Source organism: Mirounga leonina, unplaced genomic scaffold (genome assembly GCF_011800145.1).
Source record: "Mirounga leonina isolate KUSES-001 unplaced genomic scaffold, KU_Mleo_1.0 Mir_173, whole genome shotgun sequence".
NCBI classification, from domain to species: domain Eukaryota; kingdom Metazoa; phylum Chordata; class Mammalia; order Carnivora; family Phocidae; genus Mirounga; species Mirounga leonina.
Genome location: NW_023270447.1, coordinates 53,078,661 through 53,098,988, shown reverse-complemented (window position 1 = coordinate 53,098,988; position 20,328 = coordinate 53,078,661). Strand labels below are relative to the sequence as shown.

At 38.4% G+C, this 20,328-nt stretch overlaps 1 protein-coding gene across 2 annotated transcripts in view; it reads left to right on the top strand.

Moving 5' to 3' along the window:
- BTF3L4 (basic transcription factor 3 like 4) overlaps positions 1 to 20,328 on the top strand; it is a 30,273-nt gene that overhangs the window by 6,553 nt on the left and 3,392 nt on the right. For both annotated transcript variants that reach the window (XM_035018567.1, XM_035018566.1), the window contains exons 2-5: positions 881 to 947; positions 4,580 to 4,693; positions 19,203 to 19,404; positions 20,238 to 20,297. In XM_035018567.1, coding sequence (XP_034874458.1) covers positions 894 to 947; positions 4,580 to 4,693; positions 19,203 to 19,404; positions 20,238 to 20,297 — 430 coding nt within the window. In that variant the 5' untranslated portion in view covers positions 881 to 893. The remainder of the gene's footprint in view (positions 1 to 880; positions 948 to 4,579; positions 4,694 to 19,202; positions 19,405 to 20,237; positions 20,298 to 20,328) is intronic.

Sequence of the window (20,328 nt, the reverse complement as noted above, 5' to 3'; positions counted from 1 at the left end):
AGATATTGAATGAACTCTGTGGAAAGGGCTGCTACAATGCTGAATATCTGAAAATCTGGCTCTCTTTTCCTGTTACTAACATACCATCTGACCTTGAATAGAAGATATGACTACCTCATATCTTGACAGCTAGAGAGCCTATTGTTGAATTTCTTCTTTGTCCAGCTTTTTTTTGCGGGGGGGGTTCTATTTATGTTTACAAGGTTATATATGTTCATTTATGATTTGGGAGAAAAAAGTCTACTTAAAGGTTGTGTTAATAACATTTGGTAACTGCTCTGTGCTGTAAAAATCTCCGGGGGGAAAAAACTGGCTTGTCTAGAGATTTTCTAATTGGGTAGCTTTTACTGAATGCCAAAGAACTGAATTTTGATGTGGGTTTTTTGTTTGTTTTTTTGGTGTCTTTTTTTTTTTTAAGATTTTATTCATTTATTTGAGAGAGAGCATGAGCATGGGAGAGGGGCAAAGGGAGAGGGAGAAGCAGGTTTCCCGCTGAGCAGGAAGCCTGACGTGGGCCTCGATCCCAGGACCCTGGGATCTTGACCTGAGCTGAAGGCAGATGCTTAACTGACTGAGCCACCCAGGTGCCCCGTGAATTTTGTTTTTAAGGAGGGATCTTCAAATAGGTAACTTTGAGTCCCATTCTATTTTCTGTTTGTATATTTGACTCCCTTGTGGTCTTACACTTAATTTTGGTTCTCAATATCTGGTTTATGAAGCTAGAACAAGTTATTAATATTTATTAAGAATATATAGATGGTATTAATATGATCATGGTGGTGATGAATATTGCAAGCCTAGTGAACCAGAAGGTACTGTTGCATAAACATATTTTATTTTGGTAAACGGTAACTTTAATAAATCTATTTTTCCCCCCTAGATTTACCAACAGCATGAATCAAGAAAAGTTAGCCAAACTTCAGGCTCAGGTCCGGATAGGGGGCAAGGTGAGTGTGGCATAAGAAAAATTGAGAGGAGAATGTATTATTACCAGACAGTAGTAGTATTTTGGATTTGTGGTCATTGAAAATCTAAAATCTTTTCAATAATCAAGATCAAACCACATTTCAATTTGAAAATAACTTGTCTAGATTTAAAATAGGTAACTAGAAAACTTCTTTGTCTGGTGGTGCAATGGAAATAGCCACCTTTGTTTGAATCCTCTTAACATCTGGTAGTTATGTGACATGAACAAGTTATCTGACCTTGTTAGGCTTCCATCTTCCCATCTGCAAAATAGAAATAATCCTGCATAAGATGCTTCTGAGGATTAGAGTAATACTTATAAAACGTCTAACATGGTGTCTGGCACAGAGTAGATACTTAATAAATGATAGCTGTTATGCCCTCATTTGCAGGGCATCCCAGATGTTGAGTTTACCTCATCTTGACTGGATACACCTACTTCTACAGTTAGGTTTATTAGGTTTAACTGGAAATGCTCAAGCTGATTGTACGTTTTGTTCATTGCTAGGTTTTCCTCCCAAATTCCTGCCTATTCTTCTATGTTGGTCAATATGTGCACAAACATTCTTATTCCATGTACTTTGAAGCCTAAGGAAGAGCTCATTCTGAGAATCTTTGATTCCCTGCAGCTCTAGCCCCCAGCTCAAGGAGAATACTCTGCCTTTATCTCTGCCCAGTACAATCTATGTAAAGGGAAAAGTGAGAATAGTACTCAGCTCAGACCTGGGAAGGGAGTAGGTAGGATACTGTGTAGCAGCTCTCCTTTTCATTTACTTTGATGGTAACCATAGCTCCTAGGGATGGAGATAGAAGGGGAAGGGAAGAAGTGACTCATACTTTCTCCTTCCATAGCGATACAGTTATAGGACTCTGGAGTCATATTAACACATTCATGTAAGCAAAGTGGTTACATTGTAGCATCAAGTGTAATGTAATATACCGAAGCAAAAACTAGGGATATTCAGGAACCATAGAATACACCTGGAAGAGCTTGATTCAGCACATCACTATTACATATTTTAAACCAGGTGGTTTAAATTCATTCATTCATTTAACTAGTTTACTGTGCACCTACTATGTGCCAAGCACATAGTAGATAACTACTCAAGATTTTCTTCTCTCTCTCTTTTTTTTTAAAGATTTATTTATTTATTTATTTATTTATTTATTTATTTGAGAGAGAGAGAGAATGAGAGACAGAGAGCATGAGAGGGAGGAGGGTCAGAGGGAGAAGCAGACTCCCCGCCAAGCAGGGAGCCCGATGCGGGACTCGATCCCGGGACTCCAGGATCATGACCTGAGCCGAAGGCAGTCGCTTAACCAACTGAGCCACCCAGGCGCCCAAGATTTTCTTCTCTTGACACAGCTTAGCTTGGAAGAGAGACATGCTCACAGTTACACTTCAGAATAGTAAATGTTAAAATGAAGTATAAGGTGCTCTTGCCTAGGAGAGCAAGGAAGTCATTACTGAGCTGAGATTTGGAGAACAAACGAATTTATCAATAGGTAGAAAGGTGAGGGTAAGTGGGTAGAGTGAAAAGGGGATCATCATTCTTACACATGCTAAGGCATGCTGTGATAGCATGGTGCTTAACGGAATGGCTTGCTTTAGTTTGGTACAGTTAAGAGTTTAGACTATGTAATGGATAAAGAATGGTAGGAGATGAAACAACCAGGTAATTTGAGGTTGTATATGCCATACTAAGGAGTATAGGATTTTATCCTATAGGCAAGGGGCAACTATTGGAGGATTTTAAGAACAGTCATTTTAGAAAAGTAGGTGCTGGCAACATGGGAAATGGAATGAAATGGAAGTTTGGCATAGAGGAGAACAATTGAGAGGCTGCTGCTGAAGTATATGGAACACAAATTTAGGAGTTGGAATGACATAACTCATACGAAAAGGAAAAATAAGAGTCTAGGATGACCCCCAGATTTCTGGTTTTAAAGACTAGGTATATGGCGGTACCACCAGCTATAAAACTTAGGAAATATAGGAAGAATAGTTTGATGGACTGATAAGCTTTTAGACATGTTGAATTTGAGGTACCTGAGGATCATTTCATTTGAGGCATACAGTAAGCAGTTGAGCTATCCCTGAGTCAGGAACACTTCACAGATAAATGACCATCTATGAAAGTAGTCACCCCTAATCCATCCTTCAGCAACTGGATTTTGTCACAACTTCTGCTACTCACAGAAGTCTCTTCCACTCCCACCAGCATTGCTGACACTGAAGCCCATACCTACTCTCTATAAAGCTGATTCCCTGAGTACTGCAAGAATTACCCAGAGATGGAAACCTCTCTTCCTTTCCTCCTGCCAGGTCTCAGAAAGATTTAGCCCTCAAGACTTAGGCTTCTTTTGGTAATGTTTTATTTCTGCTTTAGGTTATATTTTTTTAATTGGCCCAGGAATTTAATCCATTATTTTAAATAGTTTTTCAGTGGAAATATATATTTAGAGTTTCAAAGTAACCATTTAGAAATGAGCTATTTCTATCTCAGTGAATAGTATAATTGTCTAAGCATCATTCTAGATTCCTTTTTTCCTCATTTCCCACGTCCAGTCCATCAGCATGTTGATTCTTCTGAGTCTAAGCTCTCACCATCTCCACTGCCAGAACTCTTCCTCTCATCAAGACTACTGCAGTAGCTTCCTGATTGATCTCATTATAGTTCATTTTCCACAGCAATGTCAGTCATCTGTAAAAATCATAAATGAGATCAAATCATTCCCATGCTTAAACCTTTGTATTGCAGCTAGAATAAAATCCAACTCCTGCCCATGGCATTCTAGGCTACGTGATTTGGCCCTTGCCTATCTTTCTGATTGCATTTTCCTCCTCCTTCCGCTTTGTTCACTCTGCCAAAACCATGACTGACCTGCTTTCTTTCTGTAGAAACAATAGGTTCACTCTTGTTTCATTCTGCTTGGATCACTCTTCCCCTAGATCTTCCTATGGGTCTCAGCTCATAATGTCACCTCTTCAGAGGGCCTTCCCTGAACATTCTAATAAAGTAGTGCTCTGCCCCCACCTAATAAATACTCTTAGTACTGTGTTGGGTTTTTTTCCCTTAATACCCTTATCCCATTTGAAAGGATCTAATTTGTGTATATATTTATTGACTTTTCCATCCCGCTATAATGTATGCTCCTTGAACTAAGAACTTGATTTTTTTCATTCCTAGATTCTAGGAATGTAGAACACTCAGCTGTAGGCATTTGATTCTTAATTATGTCAGAATCTTCAATGTTTCAGAATATCTTTAGATTTAACTTTATTGTCAGGGATTGGTAGGTATTGTAAAAAGCATTCCTTGTAATGTTTGGAAGTTGTTATAAAACACAATTTTTTTTTATTAGAAAAGTTTTAAAATATAATATATTGAAATGATAAATGAATATTAGAAAAAATAAGAACTGACTAGAACTGGCCTTCAGAAATCTGGGTTAGGCTGACAATCACAACTCTGAGCAGTCTTCTTAGTCATTACTATTAAGTCAGCGATTTCTTATGTGGTTTTTAATTAGAGTATTGTGAATAGGAAGGCATATGACTGCAGCTGCCAGATGCTAGGCATCCTAACACTTCTGTTTGGTTATTTTTCAGGGTACAGCTCGCAGAAAGAAGAAGGTGGTACATAGAACAGCTACGGCTGATGACAAAAAACTTCAGAGTTCTCTAAAAAAACTGGCTGTGAATAATATAGCTGGTATTGAAGAGGTATGATCATTTTATAAATTGTTAAATTATGTGGACAAATAGCACATTCACAAATAATTACACTTTTCAAATGTAAAATATCAGCTTAGAAGAATCAGATATTGTCAGTCAGGTGTCTTTGAAGGACTAGTTGTTGAATTTGCTTATTGTATAGAAATGGATGATTGTAAAAAAATGTTTTAGTTGACATAAGGAATTCATCATACTTTTCTGACTCAAAGTATTTGGCATATGTGACAAAATTATGGAACTGCTCTTGAATTTTCATGCAAAATAAGATATTTTTTTCTAATAACATAGAAATAAAGAAACTCCAAGATTTCATCAAATAAGGTGGATTTTTTTCCCCCTTTCTACTCAGCAGTATCTCTTTATTACCTCAGCCAAGAAGCTCTAGCAATAGCTTTACTTGGATTGGTTTTCTTATTAGACCTTTTCCAGAAATTATTGGTTAAATTTTTTAAATCATCTTATTATATTTTGGTGATACTGCTTTTCTCAAATATGAAGCCAAAGACTGATGTTATTTCAAAAGATACTCAAGAAAAATGATAACATCAGCTATTTATGATCTGTTACCATCTAGATTCACTTCTACCTAATAATTCCATTTCTAATAGTAACCAATGTTTAAATTTTCACTACTATAAATTAAATTGAATGTTTAAGTTAAATTGTATTTAATGATATCATTATTATGTGTGGTACCACCTCACGATTTTTAACAGATTATTAATGCATATGTACTATAAAACAGATCAGAAATAATGTGAAGGCAAGGATCACTAATAAATAGCAGAGTACCAAAGAAAAGGCAGTGAAATGGCCACATGTTCCTTCTACTGTGCATATATGAATAAATATTAACATATCATTTTAATCTGCTTTGTACTTTCAAAATTATTATACTGATAAAATAGAAAATGTAAGACACATGTATCTTTTCTTCCTTTTAGCTTGATGTGCCTGTGCATTCTTACTCTGATAAAGGTTAGAACTTCAGGGCGCCTGGGTGGCTCAGTTGGTTAAGCGACTGCCTTCAGCTCAGGTCATGATCCTAGAGTCCTGGGATCGAGTCCCGCATCGGGCTCCCTGCTCAGCAGGGAGTCTGCTTCTCCCTCTGACCCTCCCCCCTCTCATGTGTGCTCTCTCTCTCTCTCTCTCAAATAAAATCTTAAAAAAAAAAAAAAAAGATTAGAACTTCATTTGCAAGTCTTGAAATTAAACATTTTATATGCATTTTTTTCTTTTGAGCTATTGAAAGCTTTTATATATTTTTATTGACCTAAAATAATTCTCAGAGAGATCATTTTCTTTATCTGGAGTATATATGAGGGGAAAAAATCTAAACCTCTCTTTAAAAAATCCAAAGCTTTGGGGCGTCTGGGTGGCTCAGACGGTTAAGTGTCTGCCTTCGGCTCAGGTCATGATCCCAGGGTCCTGAGATCGAGCCTGGCATCGGGCTCCCTGCTCAGCGGGGAGCCTGCTTCTCCGACTCCCTCTCCCTCTGCCTGCCTCTCCCCCTGCCTGCCTCTCCCCCTGCTTGTACTCTCTCTCTGTCAAATAAAAAATAAAAAAACTTAAAAAATCCAAAGCTTGGTTTAAAAAAAAAAGTAGCAATAATGGACAATAACTCTGATAATGTTAAACCTAAACAACTTATAAGTGTTCTGGCAATCTTCTTTTTTTTTTTTTTTTTTTTTTTTTTTATTCATTCATTTGAGACACAGAGATACAGAGAGAGAGCATGAGCAGGGAGAGAGGCAGAGGGAGAAGGAGAAGCAGGCTCCCCGCTGAGCCAGGAGCCCGATGTGGGGCTTGATCCCAGGACCCTGGGATCATGACTTGAGCCGAAGGCAGACGCTTAACCATCTGAGCCACCCAGGCGCCCCTGTTCTGGCAATCTTCTATCTTTGCATACATTTCTCTCTCTGACTGCCCCCTCCCCCCACCCCCCCACCGCCCTGCCACCTCAGCACTATGGACATTTTGAACCAGCTAGTTCTTTATTGTGGGAACTGTCCTGTGTATTATAGGATGTTTAAGCAGCTTCCCTGACCTCTACCCACTAGCCCCACTTACCCCCCCGCCCAGTTATGACAACCAAAATGTCCTCAGACTTTGTCACATGCCCCCTAGGGGACAAAGTCACCCTTGGTTGAAAAACACCCTTTAGAGAGAGGAAAAGATTCTATTTATACCTCCTTGAAGTATAGATTTAACTATGTAATATCTCCAAGGGCATGTTTTTCTAAATGTTTTTGTTCAGATTTGGGACACTTTATGGTTCTTATAATTAATAAAACTTTTTGTGGTCAGATAGCATTAATTTTATAAATGTTTTATAATAAAATAAAGAAACCAATCAGTTAACAGTCTTTGATCTTTTCAGAATACAGCCAAACGTGTTAACAATGCAGTGCTGAGGTGAAGATATTTTTGTAGTTAAAATTGTTCTAATAAAGTAATGATAGTCAACACTTAGTGGACATCTACTGTGTGCCAAGCATTTTGCCAAGGACTTGCTAGATAGTAGTTTATATGTTATTATTCACAGTCTCTGTCCTTTGGAGCTTACAGTCTAGTAGGGAAACTAATTAGATAAGAGACAAATATGTATTATCCCATTTCAGGGGGATAACTCTCTTTGAGTCAATTGTTGTTACTGGTTACAGAGAAGAAAGCTGAGACAGAATTAGGTACCTGCCCAAGATCACTTAGCTAGTAAGTGCTGGATTCTGAGTGTTAAAACCAGAGTTCATTCTGTTCATCAGTTTATCCTGCTTTTGGTCTTTTCAGTTGCACTTTCTTATATCCTCTCTTGACCTTTTCCTCTCCTCCTGCTCCCCCCCTTATCCCTCAACACCCCACCAAAGAAAGAAAGAATCTGCCTTATACCTTGTATTATTGAACACCTACCATGCAGAATGCATTAGTTACACTATTACATATAAAAAAAATCCCTGTAAGTATTTCCGAGGACACTGATGTTTCTCTTTTTTCAGGTCTTAATGCAGGCATTATTTCTCCCAGAAGCCTTCCTGGTAGCACACTTACACATTTGTGTAAAGAAAGGTCAGATGCCTTTCCTATATGCCTTCATAATGCCCTGTATTTACTTTTATTACAGCATTTATTAAACTGTGATGTGAATTCCTTTTTGTTGCTACTACTGATGGCAGTTCTAACTTTTTGAGGAGTCATAGCTCCAAAACATTGCACAGAAAATTAATGCTACAGGGGCGCCTGGATGGCCCAGTCGGTTAAACGTCTGACTTCGGCCCCTGGATCGTGATCTCAGAGTCCTGGGATCATGCTCAGTGAGGAGTCTGCTTGCCCCTCCCCCTGCCCCTCCCCCCCCCAAAAAAAAAACTTAAAAAAAAAAAAAAAAAAAAAAGGAAAGAAATTAGTGCTACATAATAAGCACATACACACTCTCATTGCACCCAACCCTGGGTGATGTCTTCCAGCCCTCACAGACTATACAGAGAAAATATACATAAAGATAATTAACAATGCAAGGTAACAGCTGTAAAATTTCTGAATATTTGAAGCTAAGATGGGAAGTTTTACTTTTTTCCTTCTTTCCCTCTTTCTAAAATTGTTTTTTTGAGAGCTCTAAGATATTTGTACTTTATGTAACACTTTGCAGATTTTGTGTAGGAATATCTAGTATACTATATATAACCTGGCTTGCCTCAAACATTATGTTTGTGTTACTAAGTTTAAAGTAGAGTTTTTTTCAAAAATTTTTTAAAGAAAATGACACACAGTTGGTTTAAAAACAGCTCTTTGGAAGGAGAAAAGAAACTACTGCATTAAATGTAAACATGAAAACATATGTACAGAAGTTTTCAGAACTAAGATGTGAAAAAATATATCTTAGAATAGAAGAAACATATTAATTATAATTTTGTTATTTTTTATTTGGAATGTTTGAAACTTGTTTCAAAGTGCTGAACTCTGGGGCACCTGGCTGGCTCCATCAGTAGAGCAGGGGACTCTTGATCTTGGGTTATGAGTTCGAGCCCCACATTGGGTATGGAGTTTACTTAAAAAAAAAAAAAAGTCCTGATGTTTAAGGAACATACTATCTTTCTGTTTTTCAGGAATTTAAGAAAAGCAGATAAAAATTTTCAAAAAGAGAAGACACCATTGCCATTGTTGTAAAACAAAAAATAGTATTACAATGTTTTCCGTACTTAGACCTTCAAAACATCAAACAAGTAGAAAGTACTCAGTTTGGTGGGTGGGGAACAGGGAGATTAGTGGTGGCTTCCAAAAATTCACGGAATGTACTTCTGCCAAGAAAAGTTCTAATCTTACTTTCTAAGCTGTTGGTATTGGTGATTTTTTTCTCCCTCCCAAAGCTTAATTTATATCCTCTTTAGAAACTTTAAAAACTGAAGGTCTGTTTTGATTAAGTCAAGCTTCTCTGTTCTTTTATGTATTCATTAGTTTGTTGATTTGGTGTAATAAATTAATCATAGATTTCTTTCACATGTTACCAAAGACAGAGAAATCCAACGCTGTCAAAAAGTAGGGATATGGGAGTGTCAGAGACTGTTTCATACAAAAGCCTAGGTTTTAGGAGGTCATTCCTAGGCAGATACCAAGAGATTTATAATCCAGAACTAAGTTTCTAAAAATGTTTTATATTCTATGACATTTGAAGGTATTTGGGTGAGCTTATTTGGTAATCTAGTTGAATATAGTGACTATGCTGTCACCTGTTTTTACCTGATAACATAAATCTGTCAACAATGGGATCTGTTCCATTTCCCAGAAATGATTGATTTTATCAGATTTATTTGGTAGTAAATGTCATCAAATATCTGAATCTCTGATCCGGATGGCCTAGTTGCTTCATAGAGTTTTATATTCAGAGGACATCTTCTGTTGTAACTAGGATATAATTCTGCCTCTATTGAAACTTTTCCTTTATTTCCAGGCCTAATTAATTAATCAACCCTTTCTCTGTACTTCCACTGCCCTTAGCTTAAATTGCTCTGCCATAATACATTTATTAATGACAACCTCATATTGTGGGATATAATGGTTACTTATTAACAATTAGTCTTTTTTTCAGATTGTAAGAGTCTTGATAGCAGGGACCGTGTTTATTCATTTATAGTCTGTAGCATGCTGACTCCCATGATGAGTTTGTTTGGAGCCTATTAAGTTCTTAAGGGATACTGATTATTTGAGATGGAATTGTTCTCAAGAAGTTAGTCATTGGGGTGCCTGGCTGGCTCATTCAGTGGAGCATGAAACTCTCGATGTCAGGATTGTGAGTTCAAGCCCCATGTTGGGCATAGAGATTACTTATAAAAAAAAAAAGTTAGCCATAGGATGCTGGAGCTCAGGAAAACACTTAGGGCTGAGAATGTAAATATTGTAATTGTACACATAAATATTACTGTTTATATTTTCTTCTTCCTGGTTCTTACTTTTCCTGAACCACTTATACCAGGAGGACCTTGGTTGACCCTTAACCACAATTCCTTCTTCATCCAGAGCCTCAGGTGCCAATGGGTGGACAGCTCTGAGTACAGGGGAGTAAAAGGGAAACACCATGTCCCATTCACCTTATTCCATAGCAGCCTTACTTTAAGATCCCCGCTTTTTGGGTTTTTGTTTTATTTTTTACTATTTTTTTTATTGTGGTAAATATATGTAACGTAAAATTTGCCATTTTAACCATTTTTAAGTACAGTTCAATGGTATTATATTCACAATGTTATGTAACCACAACCATTATGTATTTCCAAAATTTTTCTTTTTTTTTTAATTCTTTTAAGATTTTATGTATTTATTTGACAGAGAGAGCACAAACGGGGACTGGCAGGCAGAGGGGGAGGGAGAAGCAGGCTCCCTGCTGAACAGAGAGCCTGATGATGGGCTCGATCCTAGGGATCATGACCTGAGCCAAAGGCAGACGCTTAACTGACTGAGACACCCAGGTGCCCCTATTTCCAAAATTTTTTATCATCCCAAACCAAAACTCTATATCCATTAGGCAATAACTTTCCATCCCCTTTTCCCCAACCCCTGATAGCCTATAACCTACTTTTTGTCTCTGTGGATTTGCCTGTTGTAGATATATCATGTAATGCAATATTTGTCCTTCTGTGTCTAGCTTACTTCACTTAGCATAATGTTTTCAAGGTTCATCCATGTTTTAGCATGTATCAGAACTTCACTCCTTTTACAGCTGAATAATTTCCCATTGTATGGATAATACCACATTTATCCATTCATCTGTTGATGAACATTTTCTGTTTGTAAAATAGCTTCCCCCCTCCAATATAAAAATATTTTGTCATTGTAGGGGCGCCTGGGTGGCTCAGTTGGTTGAGCATCTGACTCTTGGTTTCAGCTCAGGTCATGATCTCAGGGTGGTGGGATCAAAGCCCGTGTTGGGCTTAACACTCAGTGCAGAGTCTGCTTGAGATTCTTTCTTTCTCCCTTCCTGTCCCCCTCTGCTCCTTCCCCGCTCATGTACCTGCAGTTTCTCTCAAATAAACAAATATCCTTAAAATATATAGTTATTGTAGGAAGGTATGGGTATACAGAAGATATGAAGACGATACTAACATTTGATCATAATCCCCATTACCCAAAAATAACTACTTTTAGTTTTGTATTTCTTTCCCATCTTTATATGCATGTATTTTTAACATGTTTGAGATTATAGCTAGTTGCACAATTTGGAATTTTTTTTTCCCCAAATAGCATTATATTATAAAAATTGTTTCATGGGGCGCCTGGGTGGCTCAGTCGTTAAGCGTCTGCCTTCGGCTCAGGTCATGATCCCAGGGTCCTGGGGTCGAGCCCCGCATCAGGCTCCCTGCTCCATGGGAAGCCTGCTTCTCCCTCTCCCACTCCCCCTTTTTTTTTTTTTTTAAAGATTTTATTTATTTATTTATTTGAGACAGAGAGAGAGACAGAGAGCCTGAGAGGGAGGAGGGTCAGAGGGAGAAGCAGACTCCCTGCCGAGCAGGGAGCCCAATGTGGGACTCGATCCCAGGTCTCCAGGATCATGACCTGAGCCGAAGGCAGTCGCTTAACCAACTGAGCCACCCAGGCGCCCTCTCCCACTCCCCTTGCTTGTGTTCCCTCTCTGGCTGTCTTTCTCTCTGTCAAATAAATAAAAACCTTAAAAAAAAAAAAAATTGTTTCATATCATTAAAAAACTCTTTTTTTTTTTTTAAGATTTTATGTATTTATTTGACAGAGAGAGATACAGTGAGAGAAGGAACACAAGCAGGGGGAATGGGAGAGGGAGAAGCAGGCCTCCCACGGAGCAGGGAGCCCAACACAGGGCTCGATCCCAGGACCCCGGGATCATGACCTGAGCCAAAGGCAGACACTTAATGACTGAGCCACCCAGGCGCCCTAAAAAACTCTTCTTGGAGCACCTGGGTGGTGCATTCGGTTAAATGTCCAACTCTTGGTTTTGGCTCAGGTCATGATCTCAGTGTCATGAGATCGAGCCCCATGTGGGTCTCCACGTTCAGTGTGAAGTCTGGGATTCTCTCTCCCTCTCCCTCTGCCCCTCTTGCTCATGCTCTCTCGCTCTCTCTCTGTGTCTCTAAAATAAATGAATCTTAAAAAAAAAAACCCTTCTCGGGGCGCCTGGGTGGCTCAGTTGGTTAAGCGACTGCCTTCGGCTCAGGTCATGATCCTGAAGTCCCTGGATCGAGTCCCGCATCAGGCTCCCTTCCCTCTGACCCTCCCCCCTCTCATGTACTCGCGCTCTCTCATTCTCTCTCTCTCAAATAAATAAAAATCTTGAAAAAAAAAAAAACCCTTCTTAATCATCAGTGTAGATGTCTACATATATTCCAATAAATGGATATACCATAATTTAACATTTCTTAATTTATAATACTGCTTTGATAATAAAAGAATCACGTTTGATTTCAATATACATAATACATATCTTTATCTCAGACTTCCTTCAGAGAGATTCTTGGAAATACAGTTAACTGGCTGAATGAGCATGAACATTTTAGAATTCTTCGTCCATGTTGCCAAATTGCTTTTCAAAAAGGTTGTGCCATTTTATACTATCTACAAGCATAGCTGTGGAGAATCCATCTCATCAGACTCTTGCCTCCAGAGCATAAGAGAAAATGATCCTAGCATTATCACAGTTTAATGACAGCTGTTAGCTTTAGCTCATATCAACAATGATAGGTTATGTTCATACTAGCCTTCAGAAATAAGCAGGTGCTGAGCTTAGAAGGACTGAATGTGAAAGATACCTATGGAAGTATGCGCCAAGGCCAGAATCTTCAAACTTTTACAGTCCGTTAGCCTCACAAAACTGCAGATGCTTGTGTGCCTTATTCTTTTTTTTATGGATTTTATTTATTTTTATTTGCTAGGGAGAGAGAGTGCATGCGCATGGGAGAGAGAGAGAGCACAAGCAGAGGGAGCAGCAGGCAGAGGGAGAAGCAGGCTCCCTGCTGAGCAAGGAGCCCCATGCGGGACTCGAACCCAGGATCCAGGGATCATGACCTGAGCCGAAGGCAGCCACTTAACTGACTGAGCCACCCAGGCGTCCCTTGTGTGCCTTATTCTTTTTTTTTTTTTTTTTTTAAGATTTTATTTATTTATTTGGCAGAGCAAGAGAGCACAAGCAGGGGGAACAGTAGAGGGAGAGGGAGAAGCAGGCTCCCCACCAAGCAAGGAACCCGATGCGGGGCTCAATCCCAGAACCCTGGGATCGTGACCCAAGCTGAAGGCAGATGCTTAACCATCTGAGCCACCCAAACGCCCCTATGTGCCTTATTCTTTTTTTTTTTTTTTCATTTTTTTATTCTTATGTTAATCCCCATACATTACAACATTAGTTTTAGATGAAGTGTTCCATGATTCATTGTTTGTGCACAACACCCAGTGCTCCATGCAGAATGTGCCCTCCTCAATACCCACCACCAGGCTAACCCATCCTCCCACCCCCCTCCCCTCTAGAACCCTGTTTGTTTTTCAGAGTCCATCGTCTCTCATGGTTCGTCTACCCCTCCGATTTCCCCCGCTTCATTCTTCCCCTCCCGCTACCTTCTTCTTCTTCTTCTTCTTCTTTTTTTTCCTTAACATATATTGCATTATTTGTTTCAGAGGTACAGATCTGAGATTCAACAGTCTTGCACAATTCACAGCGCTTACCAGAGCACATACCCTCCCCATTGTCTATCACCCAGTCCCCCCATCCCTCCCACCCCAACCCCCACTCCAACAACACTCAGTTTGTTTCCTGAGATTAAGAATTCCTCATATCAGTGAGATCATATGATACATGTCTTTCTCTGTTTGACTTACTTCACTCAACATAATACCCTCCAGTTCCATCCACGTCGTTGCAAATGGCAAGATCTCATTCCTTTTGATGGCTGCATAATATTCCATTGTATATATATACCACATCTTCTTTATCCATTCATCTGTCGATGGACATCTTGGCTCTTTCCACAGTTTGGCTATTGTGGACATTGCTGCTATAAACATCGGGGTGCATGTACCCCTTCGGATCCCTACTTTTGTATCTTTGGGGTAAATACCCAGTAGTGCAATTGCTGGATCATATGATAGCTCTATTTTCAACTTTTTGAGGAACCTCCATACAGTTTTCCAGAGTGGCTGCACCAGCTTGCATTCCCACCAACAGTGTAGGAGGGTTCCCCTTCTCCGCATCCCCGCCAACATCTGTCATTTCCTGACTTGTTAATTTTAGCCATTCTGACTGGTGTGAGGTGGTATCTCATTGAGGTTTTGATTTGGATTTCCCTGATGCCGAGCGATATTGAGCACTTTTTCATGTGTCTGTTGTATGTGCCTTATTCTTAAAATGTCTATTATTTCACCCCATTAAGATATAGGAGTAAGGCAATAAAAGATGAATTTCCTGATAAACATTTGAATGCCATTACAGGGGCGGCTGGCTGGCTCGGTTGGTAGAGCATGACTCTTGATCTCGGGGTTGTGAGTTCAAGCCCCACGTTGGGTGTGGAGATTATTTAAAAATACAGTCTTTTAAAAATAAATAGATAAATAAATGCCACTACATGCAGGAAGGAGTAGCAGTAAAACTTGATTTTTAAGACAACTGTCAATTCTCAGATCTGCAGCCACCCTGCCTATGGGGACTTGGATACAAAAAAAATCACATGGATGAATTTAAACTTCCTCTCTGAACTGAGAGGGCAGTTATCAGCAAGAGTTGTAGAATCAGTGGTAACTTGGTGAGCCTCCTAGAGCCATAAAAACTTACTGCTGTGTAGGACTAAAGCAAGCATCAGCTTTACAAATAGAAGGTTCCTGTGATTAATACATGTGCCCTACTCAGAGATCAGCGAAGGCAGGAGTTGTAAGGTTTTGATAACAGCATAATGGGGCCACCTAGCTGTTGCCAAGAATGACTTAAAATGCCCCTGAATGCTGTAGGGCATTCCGGCTGATTCTGAAAAGTCAGAACAGTAGGAAAAGCCAAGCCTAAAATATAGCTCAGGAGGTTCTGGGCATCCGTGGGGAGGAGGAGTCCCTTCTCCCCCAGACCCCGCTGCCCACCCCGCCCTGGGGCCGGGGTTGCCGCGCGCTGCGCCACGGTCCTTGTGGCCGCTGGGAGGGGGCTACCCAGCGGCCGTTGGGCTGTGGCGGGCGCGTGTGTTGCCTCGCGTCCTCGGTGTGTGTAGGGGGGGCCAGGTGAAAAAAAAAAGAAAAAAAAAAAAAGGTTCTGGGCATCTTCATTAAGAGCACTACTGGAGCTATTTCTAAAACTTGAGATGACCCTTTAGCATTTGGGGAGTTGAAGTCTGACAGCATCCAAGATTTTAAAATAAATTATATTTGAGGTATCCATTCATTTGGCAAATTTGAGTGACTATGATGTACTGGACACTTGGGGGCGTACTGTGTCTAGTAAGGCATGGTCTCTGATCAGAAGGTGTTCACCTTCTATAAAGTCAAAGATTTGCAAACACAATTATACTACAAGACAATTCTATATAGTTGCAATATCCATGAAGTGCAGAAAGTGCATAAACAATCCTAAATCTTCACAAAGAAGCATCTGATCCAAGTCTTGGATAAATGGGAATTTGCAAGATGGAGAAGCAGAAAAAGGTTCTTCTAAAGTGAGAACAGCATATGTAAATGTTCTAGGCATGAGAGACAATATTTTTTGATAACTACAAAACATGTCAGTATTATCTGAGCAAAAAATAAGAGCAAGGGCATCTGGTGGTGTGGACTGGGGTCTAAAAAATGCTACTTCCTCCATGACACAAGTAGCATTCTTTACCTTCAGCTACCTGTTAAAGTTGAAAAAGCATTTTGATATAAAGGAGTTTGATTGGAAAAGGACCTGAGCTGGTACAGTAGCTAGTTTAATAGTCTTTGTTTCCTTGTCTGCTCCTTATTTTTATACTGTATATAGATCTACTTATATTGACCACACAGCAGTAAAATCACTAGAAAAAGTGAAGTCTCCATATGAAATGCATACAATTTGCTTTGTGAATTTAACATGTTCCTTATCCCTTCTTTTGGTGGGGGAAGTGTCTAACTGATCTTGCTCAGCCCAACAATTCATCCTTTGATAATCTCTAATATAGCTTGCATCTAGGAGCCTTATGTAACCATGTTATTTGCTCAGTAGAGAGGAAGGAATGGTAGCTAGAAATAAAATATTCTAGCCTTTAACTTCTAATACTTCATTCTCTATTCTAAAATGAACTAAACTCTCTACCCCTATCTGGACCTTTCTATTCACAAAGCTACATCTTTTGTGCAACCCTATTTAAAACAACCATTTATAAATTTATATCTATTTCACAGCCTGAGATGGGATTCATCCTGCTTTTCACACTAAACTCAACATATTTTAAACTACAAAGACCTTTATCAGGTTGTAAAATATGACCTAACATTTAGCCTTTGGTAAAGAAGCTTAAACAGAGGAAAATTCAAGATGGGGGTGCGGGGGGGGGCTGTATTAGCTTCTTACTTGTTTTGTATATATATTATTCATATATCTTGGATATCCATATATCTATGGATATATATATATCCATATATTCTCCATTTAGCCTATGTTCTGAGATAAATAATTCTCTGGCAAGCTTTCACAGGGCCACAGAATTGAATTTTTATAGGCAAATAAACATTTTTAAGAATGGGAATGACAGGGCGCCTGGGTGGCTCAATTGTTTAAGCGACTGCCTTCAGCTCAGGTCATGATCCTGGAGTCCTGGGATCGAGTTCCGCATCAGGCTCCCTGCTCAGCGGGGAGTCTGCTTCTCCCTCTGACTCTCCCCTCCTCATGCTCTATCACTATATCTCTCAATAAATAAATAAAAATCTTAAAATAAAAAAAAAAGAATGGGAATGACATCATAGGAAGGAAACTAAATGGAATGTTGGGGACCCATGTTCAAGTTCTAGTTTTGCATGTAACTAACTATTTGTCCTTGGATATGTTGCTTAACCAAGAGCTCTTGTCTTTAGTATTTATTTCTCTAAAAGGGATTTGAACTAGAAAACCTCCAAGTTCAACAAATATATGGCCTGACTTTGGGACCAATATTGATTTCAAATCTCTTGTGACTTTAACATTTGTAAATAATAATATCTCAAATACTAATATTTCAGACTCTTTTCATGCCTGGACATATTACAGAGATATGGTCTTGATTTAGAATATAGAGTCCTACCATATCTTTATTCTTTTCCCATACTAGAATTATGTGACTCTAGGATAGACACAGAACAGCATTCCATTCCATATCCACTATGCCACCTCCTTCTCAAGTCGTTCCTCTTCCAAATTTTCGGCCACTTTACTGTTAAACTTTTCTACCTAAGCTATAATTCTCTTCAGAACTGTATAATTTATCTTTTTCTAAAGTCAATATAAATTGTTTTTAACTCACAATGGTATTTGTTTAGAACAGCTGGATTGAATGCTTACTGTGTGTAATGTGTGTAATAGAACCTTAATTGCAATACTGATACAGGGAACGGTATAGAATTCAGAGAGTGATTTTTGTCAGAGAAAATTTGGAAATTATTTGTAGATCTTAGTTACAATTTTCCAGCGGATTTGCCTTTATTTTCTCTGTGTTCCAGGTCTTGCCTGAAATTTAGAAGCCCCTTTGTTCCCCTTCCTTTCTGGTGCTATCAGTGGTGGTGATCACTGGGAAGAAAAGCCCACTTCCACTGACCATGGAGAACACTCAGCATCTCTGCTTGATTGTGACAAGGGCAGTTTTTGGATGGATCATGAAATGCTTCTAAAGTAGCCAAGAGTTAACTTTCCTAACTTTTTTATATAATAAGTATGTTACCATCAAGGTAACTTACCCAGTGGAATCAACTACTAGTGGAATCACATTATTTATACATGTAACTTATGCAAATTTAGCTTTACTAAAACACAATAAGAAAGTGCATGAGTGAGAAAGAAAAATAATACTTTAAATAGCACATGTTTAACCTTCCTTTTCAGGCAGTGGATAAAATCAAATCTGAGGGGCACCTGGGTGGCTCAGTTGTTAGGCATCTGCCTTAGGCTCAGGTCATGATTCCAGGGTCCTGGGATCAAGCCCCACATCGGGCTCCCTGCTCCGCGGGAAGCCTGCTTCTCCCTCTCCCACTCCCCCTGCTTGTGTTCCCTCTCTTGCTCTCTGTCAAATAAATAAATAAAATCTTAAAAAAAAAATTAAAAAAAAAAATCAAATCTGAAACAGTCAATTCATGTGGGTGAAAGCTACCAAAAGAATGTGAGGATGATTTTAAAGGTGATTAATAAAGCATGTTCAAATGGCCAGGCAAGTGGGTTGGAGAGCTTCTTTGACATTTACAAGGCTTATTGAAGGTTGTTGAGAAGCTATACTTAAGAGTTAGAGGAACTGACAAAATCTTTTATAAAGAATGACATGAGGAGAACAAATTGAAATTTTTGTAAATTTACTTAAGTGTTCAAAGGAGTGAAACATCTGGTTAAATTTCTGAGTGTTCTTTATGGATTTTCAGTGGTTATTTTTTACCATACACTATTACCCCTTTACAACTTGCTGCCTAAGTATGATGCTACCCCACCCACCAAATGTACCAATTTAGTTTGATAGTGTAAATTGGGTAAGACAATGGGTAATTTCATTAAGAAGCCAGTTCTTAGCTGATAATTCCATTATTTTTAAAATGTGGCATGAACTTCTTTCTCATAGTAGAAGTCTTTGAATTTAAAATCTAGATTCTATAATAAAATGACTGTTTCTTGACCATCCTAGTAATTTGTGCCATCTACACCATTTTACTTTGTTGCTGCTAGGGTCTTTTTCCACCCATATCTACAGCTTAGATAGTTACTACCTTGGGATTGTTAAAAAAAATAAAAATAAAAAATAAATAATAATAATAATTGGCTAAATTATTATTTAAACAGATACTGTTTTAGTTGTACCAAATATGTGAAGTACATTTTTCTTTTATGATCATACAGGTGAACATGATTAAAGATGATGGGACAGTTATTCATTTCAACAATCCCAAAGTCCAAGCTTCCCTTTCTGCTAACACCTTTGCAATTACTGGTCATGCAGAAGCCAAACCAATCACAGAAATGCTTCCTGGAATATTAAGTCAGCTTGGTGCTGACAGCTTAACAAGTCTTAGGAAGTTAGCTGAACAGTTCCCTCGGCAAGGTAGGTATTTCAGTTTAGTATCTTTCCTTCTCCACTGTAATCTAAAGAACCTAATGATTTAAAAGGTGTCCCATTTTATGCTGGAAGGATTTACTTGTATGTAAATTTTACTTTTAAAAATGTTGCTCATATGCTTCATAAATTTTTGAATTTGTTTCTTTAAAAACTGTGCAATGTAGCATATACAATATATGGATACATTCTGGTAATAATAGAGTTGAGAGGTTAACTACCTAAGAGATCTACAGACCACATTTTACAGACAGTATTTGATATTCACTTCTGACTAATGACAAGAAGAAGATATTGTTATTAGAGAACTGTATTTTTGTTTAATATTGTTGATTGAACTATAGGCATGGCAACTGTAAGTTGTGAATTTCCACAATAGCCCTGGTTTCAAATGTGTCTTGTCACCCCTAAAAATCAAAGAGCCTTTTACATCAGTGCCCATACTACATAGCTGGGTACTTTCTTACACCAGAAGAGATGGAAAGTCTTGAATATTGATTTTTTATTTCAAGCATATGGAATTTGTAGAATAAATTAACTATAATGTCTTTTTATTCCAGCTCATCAGAATTATTTCATTTTCCAAATAAATTTTACCTTCACTGCCCATTGAAACTGCCAACTATATTTAGTATATACCTAATGAAGTTAAAGTGTTATTGATTTTAGTGTTAAGTAAAAAATATGGTATTAGATCAGACAATCTTTGGCTTTTTCTGAACAACTATATAAGATTTAGACAGGAGAAAAGAATGAACATTATAAGTGTTCTGTAAAGGCCTTTGTTCTCAAGAACTAATTCTAAAATAAACGTTTTGTAGTGTTGGATAGCAAAGCACCAAAACCAGAAGACATTGATGAAGAGGATGATGATGTTCCAGGTAAGTGACATTTCCTTAGCTCTAAGATTTT